General features: G+C 44.5%; 2 protein-coding genes across 2 annotated transcripts; one reads left to right on the forward strand and one right to left on the reverse strand.

Annotated features, from left to right (window-relative positions):
* Positions 1-3,748: 3,748 nt before the first annotated feature.
* rfx6 (regulatory factor X, 6) lies at positions 3,749-10,976 on the reverse strand. Its single transcript, XM_067241799.1, has 19 exons — positions 10,781-10,976; positions 9,977-10,130; positions 9,703-9,826; positions 9,532-9,593; positions 9,236-9,313; positions 9,015-9,042; positions 8,816-8,923; positions 8,633-8,710; positions 8,427-8,540; positions 8,266-8,315; positions 7,964-8,123; positions 7,335-7,476; positions 7,121-7,230; positions 6,906-7,023; positions 6,224-6,346; positions 5,435-5,635; positions 4,593-5,147; positions 4,216-4,413; positions 3,749-3,933 (listed from the first exon to the last, which is right to left on the reverse strand). Exons 1-19 carry the CDS (start codon positions 10,974-10,976, stop codon positions 3,749-3,751), a joined length of 2,784 nt encoding a protein of 927 aa, XP_067097900.1.
* Positions 10,977-13,061: 2,085 nt separating this feature from the next.
* tdrd15 (tudor domain containing 15) lies at positions 13,062-19,259 on the forward strand. Its single transcript, XM_067241800.1, has 3 exons — positions 13,062-13,093; positions 13,425-13,575; positions 13,974-19,259. Exons 1-3 carry the CDS (start codon positions 13,062-13,064, stop codon positions 19,257-19,259), a joined length of 5,469 nt encoding a protein of 1,822 aa, XP_067097901.1.
* The last annotated feature ends 1,166 nt before the right edge of the window (positions 19,260-20,425 follow it).

Below are 20,425 nucleotides of genomic sequence, written 5' to 3' on the forward strand. Positions count from 1 at the left end.
AAACATTTGAGACATTGAGAATAATATTTTGTTTGTATTGAAAGCTGCTATTCTATGTGTTGCTTCTAACCACATAATTTGGTTAGAATTGTAGTTCGTAAATTTGAACGAACCATTTATAGATTATATAAATAGATTAACTACATGGACACTTTCAACCTTCACTCAACCAGTATCTGTTGATTGTGCAAACGGAACATTAAATATTTATCATCTATCATGATCAACTATCATCTTTTTAAAACAATGCCTGTGTTGTTGTGGTGGTGTAAGGTTCAGGCTCTTAGTTCTTTTGCCCCCCAAACAATAGTTTGTCGTAGAGTCATGGATGAGTGATGGAATTTGAAGTTTATTGAGCCCTTTATATAACCCTTCGTAAAATAGTTTATTTATGATTTACTGCATTCAGTTGTCTGCCTCCACATTATCTAGTTACTTGTGCAGGTCATACCATTTCTCAATCTTTAGATGAATTGTCAATGCGTTGGTATATTCATTCAAATGATTATGTAAAATTTATGCTTTCTATATGATTAATTGCTTATGTCATGTTGATCCAAATGTATTATACTGGTGCTCTGTTGAATAGTTTCACCCGCCCAAAAGTCAATAAATGCCGAAGGTTTGAACCAGTTGTCAGAATTGTAATACCCCCAACAGCGCTGATGGTACAGTTCTGTCTAAGAGGTTTTCCTATGTTTATATTAACAAAAAACAATTGAACAAATGTTAAAAAATAGGAGTGTCTCCTGGTTTCTTGTATTTTCCTTTCTGTATTACAATAAAATGGTGTGTTGACAAATGACAGTAAAAAAAATAAAAATAACTCAGTTTCAACCCTGTTCTCCCACATACAGTAATGTGTAACCATGTTCTGTTGAAACTGACATAAAGCCATGCAATGGATAGATTTTGACCAAGTTACAGGATTTTGCAGGCAATCCATTGCGTGTTGCAATTTGTACTAATTGTTTCAAGACATGCACTTACTGTTTTACAAATGTTGAGAATGATCCGAGACAATTACCATAGCGACAAAACAACACATAAACGTATGCCTACTTACTGTATTCTTTACTTAATTCAGTTGGTATACTGATGGTATTATTCACCATCAGTAAATAATTGTTCATATTGTTACTTATAGATTATGGAAAAGGCCTTACAATATTCCATATTTAATATACCACAAGTAAAGATACTGATTTATAATAAAGAACGTTGAATATATATTAATGGTTAATTAAAATGAACCTGATTACCGTATTACACTGTAGGCCAGCACTTAAATTGCTAATTATATTACTAGAGGTCCTTAAAAACAACATAGCAAAAACAATTCGACCAAAAGTGTAATCATTACAGGCATATAGGCTCATCCCCCATCCCTACAGAATGTACAACCCCCCGACCTCCTCCCCCAGGGGAAGGCTGTACATACTGGTGTTGCTGCAGGTGTGGTCTCTGGCTGTGCCCCCCAACCCTGCCATGTGGAGTGGCCAGGATACATTAGGCCTATCTGCAGCTGATAGCAGGCTAGCAAAGCAGCCTATATGAGCTGTAGAGAGGGGGAAATATGAGTCTCTATTGCTGATAGCCTTGCGTCCAGTATAGAGATGGGACGCGATAAGCACAGTGAAAGAAAGGCACTTGGGAGCTGTACCTGTATATGCACATTATATATAGTATAAATACATGTCTCTCTTTATGTACATAATACTGTATCCATCACTTTCTGTCTGAATCTGTAGCGACCTCTAGTGGTCTGACTGTAGCACTACACCCCTAAGGCTACAAGTACAGGCTTATTTGGACTGGCTGCATGTGCTTGTTAGTGTTCAGCCTTGCTTCAAATATACACTGAGATCTGCCATGTACAATTCTGCAACACAAGTGAATCTCTGTGTCATAGCACTATTAGTAACTGTCTACCTCATCATAACTCAGAGAAGTCAAAAGCCAATGCAGGATTGTAACGCACCCCTGTAGACTGTTTTACCACCCATTTTCCCTTCACTTCCCTCAAACACACATTTACATACACACAGCACTCATACACCAAACCACACCCCCCCCCTCCCCCCAACACACACACACACACACACTCAGGTCTCTTGATCTTTGCTCTTGCCCAGCTCAGCCACATATGTCGTCTATCCAGCAGCCCGGCCCTAATGCAGATCTCTGGTTAAACATTGGCCCAGAGTTTGCCTTGCGCCTTCTGCTGTTGTTTCACTAAAGGCCCCGCGATTGTTTCAGGCATTATTGACTTTGTAATTAAACTATTTTAACGTGGGGATTTTGTAATCATTACATTTCCTACCATCTGTTCCAGGGTCTTCCAGCCAAATGGAGTTTGCGTATGTGTGTTTGTATGTGTGTTTCTTCCTGAGTAGATAAAACGGAAGGCTGATATGCCCAAGCCGGCATTATCTGTCATTCTGCTCCTGTTGATTCATGTTGTGGACAAGCTGCCATGGTTCACTGTTGTAATCTCCAGCATCATGTCACATCCACTGTTTTTAAAGCCTGTTGTCTTGAAAGGTGTATCATTTTAGCACACAAACGCTCCGGTCAATCTGATGTAACTGATTATAGTTTCATTAGCTCCCATCTGGCTGTAGGGTAACAAAGCTCCACAACAGGATTTGAATAAAACTGTGTGTTCCTCCAAGGGTCTCGCTGTGCAATCAGCTCACGTCGCGAGCTGCGTTCAACGCATCCGTTAGCCAGCACTGTTTTTAGTCAACAGTTTTATCTGACCCTATCTCCCCCCATTGTATCTCATGGAAATCAAATAACGTTTGATAAAGCTTTGATCCAGTGATTCTCCCATTGTGCTGTTGGGCGGTAATCTTTTGCCTGTCCGGTTGAGGGTCCAGTTCAACCATTACAGAACCATGTGTTTAAGGGTCTTTGACAGGAGCTCTGAATGGACAGATAAGAACCTTTCTCTTTCATCCGGTTGTTGACTGTAGACCAAACAGCTGCGAAGGTGCACAAAAGCGACGGGCAAATCCATGCCTACTACCATTATCTCTCTCCCTCTCCCTCTCTCTCTCTCCCTCTCTCCCTCTCTCGATCGATTAAGGTTAAAACACAAACATTCGCAACAAACCAGTTGATTAATTTATGTTGATTAGTTTAGCTTAAACAATTTATCAAGAGCAAAATGAACATGTTTAAAAGAACATCATGAAAATGAAAAGCAGCAACCAGACAGATAAATAACATTGCGCGCTGACACTCAAATGATTATCAATCAATCAGTGAAAACATTAAGACTATTTACAATGACCACATCATTCTTTAATATTGTTATACTGTAATATTGTTGTACTGCAACTGTACTTACGAAGGTAACCTTTCTATGTGTAGAAACGTTCACCACTGGCCGACTGATCGGGGCCTGTCGTTGCCCGTCAGCAGACATGCAGGGTCCAGTCACAAACAAGGCTCGACAACATCTGACTCACTCAAGTCTTTTCCATAACAACTGACATCACATGGGAAAGTGATCAACAAAAAATATGTTGTTTTCTTTTATCATTGAGGTGTTCCAAAAATACATATTCATCACAAACATTCAGGGCTGTTGGGTGTGGACATGTCTTCAGGCTGTCTAGAGCCAGGTGAGGGGAGACACTGTCAGTCGACAGAAGTGCTGATTCTGGGATTGATATCCAAAAGTAGTCTATCGTGCAGTAGCTCTTGGTAATGGCAGTTATTCGAAGTGGCGTCCGGCCTATCACCCCTGCCCACCCCCGGCCCCTCCCCCCCCAGCCCCCAGGAACACTGTGTTGATGGGAGGCAGTGAGGACATGCCCCCTACCTCGGACGTCATGCGATGGGGAAGCAGTGCATCCTGGGAGTGGAACTGGGCGGGGCCTCCGTATATGCAAGGGGTGGAGCTTGACGTCGAGAGGGGTGGGGCTACAGGGAGAAGAAGAAAATTAAAACCCCAAAACCCTTAGAAGGCTTCATTTAATAATAATGATAATAATAATAACAACAACAATAATAACAATGCTCATGTCATCCAAAGCAACATCCAGGGGGATTTGAACCTGCAACCTCTTGATCTGCAGTCTAATGCTCCACCACTGAGCTGCACCCACATTTTAAGCAACACAGAAGCCACAACACTTATCCTTGACACAACTACTGCTTGCTACACCTACTCTCCTGTGTCCCCCCCCATCCCCCCAGCCTCACCGTGTGGGTGCCCCCCCATGGGGTCGGCCTCGGGGTAGTACTGCGTGGCCGTCCTCCGTCCCTGCGGGGCCAGGAGGCTGAGCGGGTCGTGCAGCTGGCCGTAGGGCGGCAGGGGGCGGAGGCTGCTCACGCTGCTGATCACAGACACGTGCTGCTCCACCAGCCGCTGGCTGTCAAGGTAACCCCCGCCGTAGTAACCTGCGCAAACACAAAGGCGCTCCTGGTGTCTACTGTGGTTTCAAAAGGCTGTGTACATGAACTGATAAACGACTTCTAGATCATCGTAGATGATAGACTACGGATTCTATAGACTTGGCATTTCATAGATATAATAGACGTTTGCCATTATCATTTTAACAGGCCTCATAAGTTCTTACCAGAGTGTCCAGCCCCAGAGTACTGTCCCTGACACCCCACACCATTCATCCCTGCCCCTACAAAGTTGTACCCCTCCGCCTCCAGCAGCTGGACCCCCCCAGCATCCATGCCTGGGTCTGCCAGCCCAGACCCGGTATTGTATCCCTGGACGGGCCGGGGCGAGTCGTAGGACGTCACGGAGCAGCTGCTGTTGAAGTACTCTTTCCCCAGGGCCTGGTCGCTGTAGGAGGGGTAGCGGGGCTGGCTGAGGTAGGTCTGGGTCTGGGTGTGAGGGTGGGGTCTGAACCCTGCCTGGTAGCTGGAGGTGGATGGGGGGTAGTAGCCGGGGCTGCCAGGGGCCAGGCTCTGGTACTGGGAGTCTAGGTAGGCTTGGCAGGAGGGAAGGGGGGCCTGGAGGGAGGCGGAGGAGGAGCAGGAGGAGGTGGGGGGGCAGGAGGTGGGGGCTCTGGTGGCCATGGGGCCCTGGTTGATGACACTGCCCCGATGGACCAGCGCTGGTGAGATGGGAGGTGTCATTAGAGGGCCGTTGGTCTGGGAGAAGTCCATCTGTCCTCCTGAGAGAGAGACACACACAGACAGAGAGAGCGAGAGAGAGAGAGAGAGAGAGAGAGAGAGAGAGAGAGAGAGAGAGAGAGAGAGAGAGAGAGAGAGAGATTTTGAACACACTTTCCTTTCAGTGTGAGGGCTGAGTGCAATAAGTTTGATTCCGTTGTGTAATTGATTCTCCTTTATCCGATTATTGATTGTTATAATGACGAACAGACATTGTTGTTTCGAGTACTTGACTACGGACATGTGCTTACTGGAAATCAGGAACAGACAATGACAAGAGAGATCTGACCTGCGAGAGAAAAGCCGTCTGACTCCGCCCCCTGGTACACCACCATGCTGGCCAGTCCCTGCTGCTGGTTGGCTGACAGGCTCATGTAGGCATGCTCTGGCAAAGACTCGTTCTTCACTGATGGGTCACTGGTCACAGCCTTGTTCCGATTGGCCAAAAAGCAGGAACTAGGGGAGGCGGTGAATGCAGCTTTACTGGCATCTGGAAGGTAAACAACATCACAACTCTTTTTTAATTTTATGTTTTATTATTATACCTGAAGGGGGACATCATATGGGCTGAGGCTCTAACACTGGGGTTTGATTTAGTCTTGGGTCATTTGTGTATGTACTTGCTACATATGTTGTCAATCTCTAACTGTCCCTGTCCAATAAAGCTGCAAAAGGTTAGAAATCATACATTTCAATAACACATACATAAAACATATACCTCAGCACGCCTTAACCTCAAATCTCAACCTTTAACCATACCACACCACATCTCGCAATATCGGGATTCTCCATGACATACTGTAGTGCATTCCTTCTTGATATAGGTAAATGTCTTCACAACTCTCATGCTTGCGGTACTGAGCTGCACCAAAACACTGGATCCCTATTTACTGCTATTAAATGAGCCAGATCAGAGCAAAAACAACTGTAATACACATTTGGTCTGATCAAATTAGATAATGTAACTAATCAGAACCTGGCACAATGTGTTTAAGGGGACCGATATTACAGTTCCAAATGTACTCATACTGTAAACACATTACAAATTACACCGTTTCATCCATGTGTTCATCCATACCTGCATTCCTCATGTACTTCTCCAGGAGATTCTGCAGGTCCTGCTCCTTGTCGTTGTTGAACTGGGTCTCTATGGCCAGCAGGATGTACTCATCCAGCAGCATCCGGATGAGGTGGAAGGAGCCTGGGAGAGACACGACACCCAGTTACGGACATCATCCGCTTGGACCTCCGCAAGAGGTTCCTTAATGCTGGTCATATTCAAACAGCACTGATTTCATCTCCTTTTTATCCGATGCTCTCATCTACATTTTGGGGGTTTTACTTTCGATGTATGCAAACCCACGTCATAAAATCCCACAAACAATCCATTTTAACCCAAACAAATCGGCAGGCTTTATCTTATCAGTAAGCAGGTGTGGGATTGACCTGTCTTATCAAAACAATCCCCTCGTCTGACCTGTCGCCCCTGACCTGCTGTTTTACCAAGAAGGTCGTGCTGAAACTGTTTAGTGGTGGGGGTGGATAGGAGCGTAAGGTGAGGAGAGATGGACAGAACAGGAGGTGTCAGGGGAACTGGTGTGAGAGCAGAGGCCATTCTCTAAACAGTGAGTACACGACTGAGATAATAGAGTTTATTTCTTGGCCGGCCGGGCCTTTATGATGGATGAGCTCATTCTGTGAGCAGACCCGCACTACCTGAGTGTGGAGTTGGATCTAAAGTGACAGGCAGGCTCTCCTACCGAAGCTGGACGCGTTGTTAAGTGTCAAGTTGTGCATGACCCTCGCGCCGAAGAAGCTCCATTTCAGCAGGAAGTCCTGCGCTCTCCTCTTCACAGACCGCCCACTCTGTTTCCCCGGCTGCCGGAGAGAAGAAGAAAAAAAGGATGTGATGTCACCGTCTGAACACGAACAAACACCAAAATGAATCATCAACGACATAAGCAGCTGGTGGCACCTTGATGACCTTCTGCTCCACCACCGAGTCAAGCCACTCGATGAACGACTCCACTGTGGCATTCTTCTTCAGGAGGTCCTTCAGCTCCTGGAACACGGCTATGGAGTCATCTGGAGGACACAGTTAGACGCCTGTCATGGATGTGTTTTGTCTGACATTTATTTCCCAGCTACACTAAAACGACAGTGTCTCAAATGTTAATGGTCGTCCTCACATTCAGAGTAGAGGTCTTGGTCTTGGTCTCCCGGGGTGACAGTGAGGAGGGCCTGCGAGCCAATACTGTTCAGGTCCACCTTGTCGATGTCCACAACCATGGAGGTCACCACATTCTGGTCAAACAGAGCCGGGCGCGCAATCTGGTGGGGACAGACACCATAAACACCTGACCTTGGAGACAACAACATAACAGTTATCGCAGCCAGTTTATAGTCACCATAACCAGCTTAGTCACCTTTACCAGTTTATTCGCTATAACCAGCTTACAGTCACCATACTGTCAAGCTAGCTGTCAACACAGCCAGCTTAAAGTCACCATAACCACCATAATCACCACAACAACGGTGGTCACCATATTCTAACTAATTCTAAACACCAAAATCCATTTGCAGTTACAATAAACATCTTACATCACCAGCCATAGTTATTATGACAAGTGAGCTCAAGTCATTATTACTATTTAATACTCACCATAACCAGTTTAAATTCACCATCACCAGCTAATACTCACCTAAGAGCTAATATTCATCAACAAACACCACTCCCAATGCACACAAGAAGTTGAATAACATTCTGTAGACAGATGCAAATCCTCATCAGCTACAGTACATGCCAACGGGTCCTAACCTGTGCCAGATGCAGGAAAGAGGTCTGTCGTTTTAGTGAAGAGACAAAGCGCCGTGCAATAGGGAGCTTCTTTGCTGCAAGGTCTTCTGGGAGGTTCTCTAATGATGTCATCACCCAGTGTTCCCAGTGCTTGGCGAAGTTACGGATGTCTGCTAGGAGACTGGAGACAACACACGTGTGAATGCACGCATGCAGAACCTGACTAACACACACACACACGCGCACACACACGCACGCCACTTCAGGCAGATTATTTGGCGTAAGGAATGCATCCCGCGTGACAAAACCATTCAACAACTTACCTCTCAGGCATCTCCTGCATGGTGGCAGGGATCAGAACATCTGTGAGCACCTGAGAAACAGAAACACACACAGATCAGTCGGATCAATCACTCGGACTCTACCAAAAGCTCAACGGTTATACGATGCCGTTCTGCTGCGTGTCGAACGTGATCCTCCACACCTTATAGAGGATGGAATCACACACACAGAAGATGTCCACTATCACAGGGTTCTCCAGCAGCGGGAGGAGGTGATCTGGCATGCCCTGCCAGAAGTGGAGGAGAAAGTTCTGGATCTGGAGAAGACACGTCAGACAGTCAGGAAGGCAATACAACAGAAGACAGTCCCAGTCGGATGGTAAAGAGACAGGGTCTAATGTAGGGCTACCTCCTCAAAGTTGACATTGATGGCGTTGTCCAGAATGCACTGACAGTGTGTTTTGTACATCATGATCAGGGTGTCGACCTGAAGTGGACATGATTTCAAACTGATCACAATACAGTAAATCTTGGGAGATGCATCCTACTTAAGAGTTAGAACCAAAGTCTAACGATGGGGTAGGAATCAAACCTTGTCTCTGGAGATGGAACCTTGGAGAACCAGGTGCTGTGCACTGGGGAAGTCTGGGAGCAACGTCCCAGTTTTAGAACTGAGGGAATATTTCCTGGTAAACCCTCCCTGTGAAGTCAAGAAACGTTTTACCTCTTTATTGTCACTTGTTTTCAATAGTAAAAGTAAATGTTTATTCTTTTTTTTTGGTACGTCTTACCTCATTCTTGAGCTTGCTGCCTGAAAATCTGTGACACAAACAACAAAATCAGTCGAAAGTGAAGTTACTTGTAATTAGACAACAAGTGAATAAAAGGTAAATAATATACTCTGAGTATCAGCTTTTAATGGCCCCTTGGGACAATGTTCACACAATGGGCTGATACTGATATTTACCATCTATACTTCTACCCATGCAGAGGTGATAAAGTCTGGTCTCACCTCGTCAAGCCCTTTCCTGAGTAAACAGAGTGGTAGTAGGCACTGCTCTCCTTGATCCCAATACCATAGTAGTGATACCTGATGAACACCAAGATAGAACATGTATGTTGTATGTCGCCATGTACTGTATACATGATACTGTATCACACCCAGTAGGATTAAGCCCAAACATATCATATCCATGCAGCAGTGGATATAATGGTTATTCTGAATTTGTCAAACGTCAAAGTCCCAATGATGGGAACGCAGAGAAATTTGGATCCCAATGTATCCCCCTTCACTCTCACATCTCTTACTTTGAGTGACCTCTGGTGCCTAGTCGCCTGGTGGTGAGGAGAGGAAACTTCTGGCGGATTGTCTGGTGAACACAGGAGACACAGGAACGGTCGTGTTATCATCATGTCATGTTGTGGCCGTTTCCCTTTTAGACCTTTTTTTCCCCTTTTGTGCATGACTACTTTCAGTACCTTGCCGAAGGTGGCAGCGCAGGCCGGCTCCAGCTTCTCCTTCCTGCAGAAGTCGAGGTAGTGCGCGTACAGGATGCAGCGAGGCAGACACACACCCTCACACACTATGTAGTTTTCCTCCAGCCTGCAGGGACACACAGCCAAGTCAAACGACCCATCCTCATCAAACCCTTGGTTTAACCTCGTCGGTTCCCATGACCGGGTTGTTCCACAGACCCCCGTAACTGCGGGTGTGCGTGGGTGTGTTAAGGGAGTAGGGAGAATGATTGTGTACCATTGCAGGGTGAGCTGTGTCTGTTTCTTCTTGTCCTTAATGACCTGCGTGATGCTCTTCCTGGCAGAGCTTTGCTTGAAGGGATGGTCCTGGGAATATTCCAGAAGCTCCTGCTCCTCCTCGGACGACGGAGTCTCGTTGCTGTCCTCTGCTTCTGAGGGGCAATACATTAGAGAGGCTTCAGGAGTGTTCTACCACAGCAGACACAGTCGTATGAGAAGCTCTGTACTCTGCTTTTGATTGGTGTCTTACATGATGGAACAGTAAATACAGGAACCATCTTGAACAGTTTCTGCACATAACTGGCATGGCATTCAAACTAGCAACAGTTTGGCTGCCCACTGAAGGCTTGTGTATGTGCAGAAGTAACAGTCATGAGGTAAGGCTATTTGTTTGTCATGGGTAGCAGCAGGGTCTGTTTCCACTTGAGTGGCTGGGCAAATGAACCAAGGCAGTTTCCAACACATACCACCCAGACTAAGAAACAGTGAAGGCCCACTATTTTGCTTTGAACTAAAGTCAAATACAAAACAAAGATTGTAAACAATAACTTCTAGAAAAAGCAACACATTTGTATTTAAACTAAATACAATTGTATTTTCGAACACACATACCTCTAAAGTGCACTTGTAAGTGCCATATGGCTTTAAATTAGTATACTTGTAACCTATCCCAAAACTAAACGTAAGTTTAGACGACATACTGTAGGCTAAATAGGCTGTTCAATTAAGCTACAGACAATACTGTACGAGAAAATTACGGCTTTTTTATGTTCTATTGTTAAAGACAATTTCCATTCATCACCTGATTTAATTCCTGAATCATCCTCTTCGTCGAACTTTGAGAGCGTGTGTCCATGGAAAACACGCAGTAATTTCTCGTCCAGCAAGCTTCCATTGATGCCCTGTGAAGAGCTGCAGAACTTCTTACTTGCCGGAGGGCTAATGTGAAGGAAAGTTCCGTCTCTGACTGGACTGTCCATGTTCCGTTTCATTGGCATGTTTGATGAAACATAACACATTGGTAGAAATACTAAGAGTAATAATAGGAATACATATCACACATTTGATATTGTTGAGACTGGGAGGCCAAGCTCAGAATTATGTCTACCAAAATGTATTTGTTCCATTTGTATCCTCTCAAAGACCCTGAAGACGGTGAGAAACAAAAATATAATTTCCATTCCATTCACCCATTTGCCATGGGAATAAGAAAATGAAAAAATATTATCCAATGATGTAAGAGGAAGCACACTAAAATTAAATGTTTTGCAGGGCAATCTGCCCGGACCTCCCAATGCCACTCTGATGGAGGCTGGTTGCCTTCTTCTAATTAAACCTGTGCCAAACCTATAGGACCACGTCACTTTCTGATTGCCCCGGGATTCATTTATCATATTTACCGAGGACGGGGAGTAGGTCTACCGGGTAATGATTAACAAAAAAACCATCATCTCTGTGTTTAGAGTGCTGCTCTGCACTGGGTTTAATGCGGCTCTCAGTGCGTCTTTGAATCAATCATAAACTGAGTTTGCCTCGCCGAAATTGAAAACGTAAAATATATTTAGACCTTTATGAATTAGGGTACGTAACTTTGAGTCCCTGTACGCTTCTAGAGCCGAGCAATATATCCAATCAAACTTGAAATAAAATCTCTCAGATAGCATACAAGAACTCATAATCACAAGAAAATCAATTTGTTGACACAAATGGTGCACATTTCGACGTAGGCTTATTAACATCGCTCCATAAGTGGCAGGAAATGAAATCAGATGTTCTGGTTCTTTTAACAATTCAGCCAACCACAAGACAATAGAGACAGCTGCTAAAGCACCGTCCGATAAAACCTCCTTTTTGTTTCTGATAACAGTTCTCACGAAGTAAGTTGACACAATGTTATATAACAGTTTATTTTGTATATGCAATTCATTTTCCACACAGTCAGACATCTTGAATCTTGATAGAAAGGTTCACAGCTCGAAAACTACATACGGATAACGCAACATACACAGAAGTAGCCTACTGTAGCTAGCTAGCTAAGTTATCGAGCATAGCTAAACAAATGACTGGTAATTTTAACTATTAAATATTGTTTAAATTACATGTAAGAAATGGTGTACGAACGAAAATTGGATAGTCGTATCCCCATATCAATGTGAAATATCAATTTAGTTAGATGACCTCGCAGGCAAGTAGCCCATGCTCAGCAACATGTGCCACGTGAGATTGCACGAAGGAAATTTGCTTCAGGCTTTGTGCTAATAACCAAGTAAACTTGAGTTTTCCTTAGAACCGCTAGCTAGAGTGTGTTTACCACGCCGGTAGGCCGCCTTGCTTAAAGCATCTTGGAACATTGTATTGCAGGATTTGTTTCCATTTAGCCAGTAGAGCATTAGAGGTCAGGGTTAGACGGTGGACCGTTAGGTGTGGCTCACAGATGGCGTAGAAAATATCCCCAATGTCTGGGGAAGGGTCTTTACTATTTCTGTTTGACAATAGTCCCATGTTCAAAAGCCCATACAGACATGTTTGAGTTAAATGTTGAAGAACTTGCCTGGCCCGCATACCTGAACACAATCAAACATTAGAATAAATTCTAACATGTGAGCCAAGTCTAATCAGTGCCCGACCTTACTAATGCTCTGCGGTAAGGCAGCTAAGTTCCATGCTAATGCCCATGATTTTGGAATGAGTGGTTGGACCTGATGGCGGCCACATGAGCAGGTGTCTACACACATTTGGTCATATATGGTATAATTTACACATGCTATTAGGTAAATGTTTAATAGAAGTGTACAGTACACTTGATGTATCATATATTATAATACATAGGGGGTCAGATGGCTGAATGGTTAGGGAATCGGGCTAGTAATCATAAGGTTGCCGGTTCAATTCCCCGGCTGTGCGAAATGACGTTGTGTCCTTGGGCAAGGCACTTCACCATACTTGCCTCGGGGGGAATGTCCCTGTACTTACTGTAAGTCACTCTGGATAAAAGCGTCTGCTAAATTGCAAAATGTACAATGTAAATGTAATTATAAAGTTATTGTCATCTTCCCCTCAGGAATGCTCCACTCTCAACAGCCATGTTGTCTAGGCTGGCTTTAGATAAGAAAAAGTAAGTATTACCAAAACAACAGCCCTGTATTGCTTTTGTAACCTGAATTTTGGGGAATTAATCAAAATTAATTTGGACACAGGGTACAGTATTTTGCATGTCATATGCCAAAATAATCAGTAATAGTTTGATTAAAGAGTCCATTCAGATTTTGCTTTTCATTTCATTCCATACATGTTAAACCGTAGCTACAGTATGTGACATTGTAGTTGTTATACACATAGAGCTTGAGTAAGTACGAAAAAGAGAGCTTTCAAAAGCTGCTTAAAACTAGCAGAGAAGATTATTATGGTTTTTGGAATCCAGAATAATGCACTTTTGTTCATACCAGACCTGTACAAGAAATAGGCCTCCCTGCACCATGTGCCTTGTGGCCAGTGGACCTGAAACTGACCCATGTGGACTGCAACCCAGATACAACACTCGTGCACTTCCAGGGCCAGTACCTCACCATCTCTGAACTGGATTACAACATCCTGCAGGTCAGTTATGGGCTGATTTTGTGTCAGGAAATAAACTAACTATTAGTCCACAACAGTTGCATCAAACCATATGTTAAGCAATTGTATTACTTAACCCTTGTGCTGCCTTCGGGTCACATGACCCAAAGGTTCATAACAAACCATCATTGTGTTTACCCAATTTTACCCAATACAAAAACAAATAAAAATTATTTTCTTTTAACCTTTGCAATGTCTGAGGCAGCCCAACGGTTAAAAGAAAATGCTTCACTTTGTTTTTGTATGTGGTAAATTTGTCGCAATACGACGGTGGGTCACAATGACTGATGGGTAAGAATGACCCAAAGATAACACAAGGGTTAATTGAAGGCTTCCTGAGGCTCAAAAGTTGTCCTTAACTGGCCCCACCTCTGTTGCAGCTGGAGATACAGAATGCCCAGAAGACAAGAGGGGTGGGGGAGATGGGAGAGTTGTGTCTGGTGGAGGATGTCCTCTCTGACCGCTGGTACAGGGGACGGGTCCAGAACAAACAGGAAGACATGTTTGACGTGTTCCTAATAGACCATGGAAATGTCCTGAGTGTTGACAAGAGCCACTTGGCTTTAGGATCAGATGAGATATTCATGCTTCCACCTAAGATAGTATGTGGCTTCTTTGCAAACGTGTTGCCACTGAGGGAAAACTGGGATGATCAATCTGAGGGGTACTTCTCCTCATTGGTAGGAAGCAGTGTGAAAGGATACATTCAGGCCCTGTTGCCACATAAAGTCCTTATACTAGAAGCCCCTGACATCAACAAGCATCTAAAACAAATGGGCTTTGGAAAACACGTTGACACAGACACATTCCTGCTTCTGGTGGAGATACTGACGGAGGTCCCCCTAAAACAGAGCAGGGAACCTGTCCCTGACCTTCTAATAGACAAGCCTAGTGGACAGGAATTCTCTTTTAAGCCATCCAGCTTGCAAGGCTTTGAAGACATCCTGTCTTTCTGTGGTCCCAAGCTAACAGCTGGCAAGAAAGTGAAGGTGAGAATCACTGCTGCCGTGAGTCCTAGTACGTTTTATTGTCAAATGACAAGCATGGCAAAAGATCTTCAGGTGATGTCAGAGGAGCTAGCGGTGAGCTGTGAGAACAAGAGCAAAGACTCCACGCAGAAAACCTTGGAGAACTTGGGTTTGCTCTGCTCAGTCAGGGGCAAGGATGAGAAGTGGCACAGAGGGTTCGTGCAGTTCCTCCCCGTCAACTCTCGAGTCCGAGTCTTGTTTGTCGATTACGGGTTTTGTGAGTCTGTCAAAGTGGAGCATGTGCTTCAGCTCCCGAGTCGCTTTCTCTCCACGCCTATCGTGGCTTTCCCTTGCGCTCTCTCCTGCCTGGGGGAAGACAATGAGGCGGTGAAGACGGAGCAGCTGAGTTTGCTCAAGAAAGGACTGCTAGGTGAAGAACTGGAGGCCCATATTGACAGTTTTGATGAGGAAAATAATATATTTTCTGTCACGATGTTCAGCAGTGAGGGTGACATCATTACACAGGAAGAGCCAGTGCAGGATGTTATTGACCTTCAAAACAGCTACATGTACTTTGAGAGCACGTTAATGGATATGTTGGATGACTCGGTCCAGGCTGAGGAGATGACAGAGGACATTGTTTTTGAAGGTTACGTGGAACACGTCCTCAACCCCAGTCAGTTCTGGATGAGAACTGAAAAACGCAACACTGACTTCGAAGCAATGATGGACTGCCTGGACAAACACTTCAGCCAGATTCAATTGGGTGAGGATATTCTGGCAAATCCGTTGCCTGGTACTATTTGCTGTGCCATGTATGAGAAGGATATGCACTATTATAGAGCAATAGTGACAGACACTCTGAAACATGGGGCCGAAGTATTTTTTATGGACTTCGGTAATACTGAGAAAGTACCACACATGTTGTTGAAGATCATCCCTGAGAAGCTTGCCAGTGTGCCAGCTTTTGCCTTCAGTTGCTCACTAGTAAATGTCATGCCTATCGACGATGACCTGTGGACCACCACAACCACAAACTACTTTCGATGTGCAGCAAGGAACAAGGCTCTCCTGGTCCATGTTGTTCACGTCCAGAAGGACAGGTTTGTCGTCGACCTCTTTGAGATAGGCACTCAAAACAACACGAGCATCTCAGAGCTCCTAACCAGGACAAATCATGCAACATTCTGGAAGTACACTCCCTCTGGGCCTGCCGTATCAGCGGTCATATCAAAGAAGAGCAACGGGAAACTCAAGTTAAGAAAAACTGAACCAGTCCAGGGAAAGGAAGTAAGTGGTACTACCACGCGGGATATTTGTGCAGAGACAGCTCAGGTCACAGTCACTAACACAGCTGAAAAGAAGAACTCTACTTTAGTTTTCAAAAAACTGACATTGCGGCCTGGAAGTGAGCTAGCAGTCTGCTGCTCTCACATCAAATCTCCTTCAGATTTCTGGTGTCAGATCAAGTGCAAGATCCCTGTCCTGGACAGACTAATGAACGAGCTCCAGCAAGTTTACGAGACACGCGCAACTCCTCTGCAGTCAGGTGACTCCTGCTGTATGGTCAAGTGTAAACGTGATGGAAGGTGGTACAGGGCCTGTATCATTGGAAAGTCAAAGAAGGATGACTATGAAGTTATCTGTGTGGACTATGGCATCACGGTGAGAGAAAAAGTGCATCTTCTACAAGCTATATTGCCAAAGCACTTAGAGATTGAAGGTCAGGCTTTTAGATGCAGCCTATATAACCTCATTGAGCCTGCTGATGCTGACAGTGAAAACTGGCATTCAGAAGCACAGGTCTTACTGAAGGACTTTATACAAGACCAGTCGCTGATGTGTAGCATCAGATCTCAACTCTATGTGAAAAACCACGGCTTGTACAACGTTGTCGACCTCCTCAACGGTAATCACAGTGCAGCTGAGACCCTTGTGGGACAAGGTCTGGCCCGAGAAGTGAAAACCTCGGTAAAGCTTGCTCCAGAAGTCGTCCCATACTCTTTTGTGCACTCCTCGTTCAACCTGAAAACGGGTAGTGTCGAACAGGTCTATACGACTCATTTGGTTAGTCCCTGGGAGATGTACTGCCAGCTAGACAGGAACACAGACATCATAGAAGACCTGATGGAGAGAGTTTCAAAAGAAAGTGAAAAGATGCAAAGTGACAAAACAAGAGCTGTGAACTGCAAGCTATGCCTTGCGAAATACTATGGTGATGGCCGATGGTACAGAGGTGTGGTTCGGCCTGTCCCCCAGTCCAGTCTCCTCAACGTTTTTTTCGTGGACTATGGAAACAGAAATATGGTTGAGAAAAGCAACATCATATCTATCTCCAGTGAGTCAACTGATTTGCTGTTCACACCGATGCAGGCCCTGAGATGCAGCCTTGCTCATATTCCAAAGGAGGAAGACTTTATCGTGGTCCATCAGTGGCTGGAGAAATCGGTTCTCAACCAACCACTACGAGCTGTAGTGGTTGGAAAGGCTGAGGATGGGACCTTTGAAATCGATCTGTTTGATGGCGATGTTCACATTAACGAGAAAGTCAAGGAACTCATTGCCAGTCAAGTACCAAAATCAGAGAAAAAGGTTGTTTGCCTTAAAACAGACAGCACTCTGAAAAGAAATTATGGAAAGAACCAGAAGACACCAACAAAGAAAGCTATGTGCCATAAGCGCCAATGTGAGAAGAAGAAATCTTCACCATATTCCAAATCGACCGCCTCAAACTGTTCAGATAGAAAGCAGAAACCGCGGGGTACAGAAGGGTCGTGTTTGAAGTCTGAGAACAGTCCCAGAGGAGATCAGCATGATGCAAACAGTCCATCCAAAAAGCCTCTACACACCATTGAATTTCCCACACTATCAAGTCTACCCAAGGATAAAATTACAGCAGGATTCAGGGGCCCTGGATTTATTTCTCACGCCAATCACGTCAGAAGCTTCTTCATCCAAATGCAGGATGATGAACCATCCATACTGAAAATGGGGGAAGATCTTAACTCTGAGCTGTTAAAGGACACCTTGAAGAACAATTCAGTGGAGTTAAAAATCAATGACTTAGTGGTGGCAGAGTATGAGGAGGACGGGGCTCTCTATAGGGCTGTAGTAAAGGACTTTGAGGCTAATAGTCAGTACAAATTGGAGTTTGTAGATTATGGAAACACAGCTGTGATGGGGAAAGAAAAAACATACTGCATGATAAGTGCCTGGCTGTCTCAGCCTCGACTAAGCATTCCTTGCTCACTGCTAGACGCTAGGTGTTTTGACAGTGACGCGTTGTTCATGGACACGGTTATGGGAAAACCTCTCATGGTTGAGTTTGTAAGTTGCCTTGGAGTTCAGTGGGAGGTCAATATCGAGATCATGGGACAGGTAGACAAACCAACACTTGCGGTGTGGCCTGAAGCTGTAAGCAGCAAAGTGAGCCAGTCAAATGATGAGCTGCTTGCTGTCACAGACGAAAATAAACCTCCCTGTCAACTAAGCCCTTCACCTGTCACCAAGAGGCCATCCACGGAAAGGTTCACGTTTTCAGCCAGCGGTGAGAAAATTGTGTTCAAAGTGTGTCATAGAGCTTATGCTACCGAGAGATTAAGGAAGACAAGAAGACAACGCCACAACAGAAAAGCTAAGACCTCTAAGTCTGACAGAGGGACTGTTTCAGAGGGAGTCTCCTCTAAGACTGACAGACAGACCGTCTCAGAGGGTGTCTCCTCTAAGACTGACACTGTTTCAGAGGGAGTCTCCTTTAAGACTGACAGCAGCCCCCTCCAGAGGCTGTTTCTGGCCCCCGTAAACACAGACCAGACCTACTCTGGCTTTGCTGCTGCTGTGACGACTCCCTACGATTTCTACATTGTCCTGGAGGATCTTCTGCTCATCATGAACGCTGTATCCACCATCCTGGAGGAACTCCCATCAGAGCTACCCTCTCTGCCCGAGGCTGACCTCAACCCCCTGACCTGCTGCCTGATCCGATGCGATACCAAGTGGTGCCGGGCAGAGGTGGTGCACGCAGACAGAGCTACCGCAGTGGTTGTCAACCTAGTGGACTACGGTCACTGTGTGGATACCCCGTACCAAGAGCACTCTATGCTGAAAAGGCTGCCTGAGCAACTGACCAGACTGCCCAAGGTCACATACCCCTGTGCCTTGAGGGGTGTGAGACCAGCTACAGGCGAGTGGACCGACCAGGCCGCTCTGTTCTTTCAGGAATCCATCTGCCAGCGGAACCTCGAGATCCACTTTAGGCAGTTGGTCTCAGAAGAACGATTGGAGGTTGACCTAGTGACGGACGGGACCTACATTGCCAAGGAGCTGGTGGACGCAGGCCATGCCTCCTACATCGATACCATGCTGGGGCTCCGGTTCCAAGAGCGAAGCCCCATCAAAACCCCACCTGGACTGGGAAGAGCTGAAGGCAGAGTTGCCCCTGATCAAAGATCAGCCCTGGACCGACCTGAGAGCCTGCTGAATACATCAGAAGTGTACACATATGATGCTGAGGAGTCAACCAGGACAAACGAGCTGCTAAGCATCATGGATGGAAGTTGTAACGCAGAGGGCTGTCCATCAAGTGCCAAGACAACACCTGAAGAATCACAGTCTTGCACACTCACTGAAACCCTGAAAGATGACCAAGCAGAAAGGATGAGATTCCCAAGCTTGTCTGAGACACGGCATTGTGAGTAGTTTACATCAAATTACATTTGTCTTATGTGAGCAACAGATGTCTTTTATTAAAATATGGGTATTTCCACAGGTTCCCTTATGTAAAGACTGAGCCGGAAACTGAAGACCCCCTCTTGACTTCACCTGTAATGATTACTGACCATTGATACTATGCTTTTAAAAACATGTAAATCTAAAGTGAGCTGTGAAGAATGCTGCTTCATATAAACAAAAATACTTGATTTTCTTATATGACCATGTCTTAATATGTGACTAGCTACCAAGCCTATATATCCTTTATTTTTTACAAAGCATGGTATAAAGATGTGCATGTGCAGCAAAATCCCTACTTCTAAAAGTTCTTCCCCCATTCAATTTTTCTTTTTTTTTATGTATCAAGAGCAATTGGCTCTTCACTCATGAACATTTTAATTTCTCCTTTGTCAAAATCAAGTTGTGGTCTGTAATTAATATCTTAATTATTCTACCCATGCTTGTATTTATCATTGGGCCACGTTTGTAACATATTCTATGTCATCTAAATTAAGATGCATGGAGTATGAAGCATCTTGAGTAGTATGAAAAATGTGTACCTCATTCATTGAGAGGCTTTGAGATGCATCTTAATACGTTCATTTGCACTCAAATGGTAGTGATGAAGTAACATATTATCTGGAAACTTGGCACTTCAAAATGGTTCACATGGTTTTATCTGAATAATTGTTTTATTGTAGGGGAAAAGTTGTACTTTACCAAGGGTATATGGAAGATACTGTACTACAATATTGATTTGTGTTTGTTAGAAACCATTCACATTTTGATTGTTACATAGTTACAAGGTTGTAATCCAAACCTTGTATCAGTATTGTATTCATTTCATTTTCATAATTTGGTGGGATGTATACTTTTGTTCAACCTCAACAATTGTGAATGCTTTGATTCAATAGAATTGTTCAAGAATTCTGCGACATAGTCAGTGTTTGACTAACATTTCAATGTGGTTTTCACAATGGTTTTGGGCCATGCAAATAAACGTTCACTTTTAAAATCTTGGGTTTGTTCGTACTTTCGTGTGATAAGTAACAGACTGTCCCAAAAATATGTGGATTACTACTGGATAATTTAGTATGTAATTTTAAGTTTGCCATTTTCCTGCTATAGACATGGGTACTGCTGCTACAGGTCTT

This window comes from Osmerus mordax, chromosome 8 (assembly GCF_038355195.1).
Source record: "Osmerus mordax isolate fOsmMor3 chromosome 8, fOsmMor3.pri, whole genome shotgun sequence".
Classification (NCBI taxonomy): domain Eukaryota; kingdom Metazoa; phylum Chordata; class Actinopteri; order Osmeriformes; family Osmeridae; genus Osmerus; species Osmerus mordax.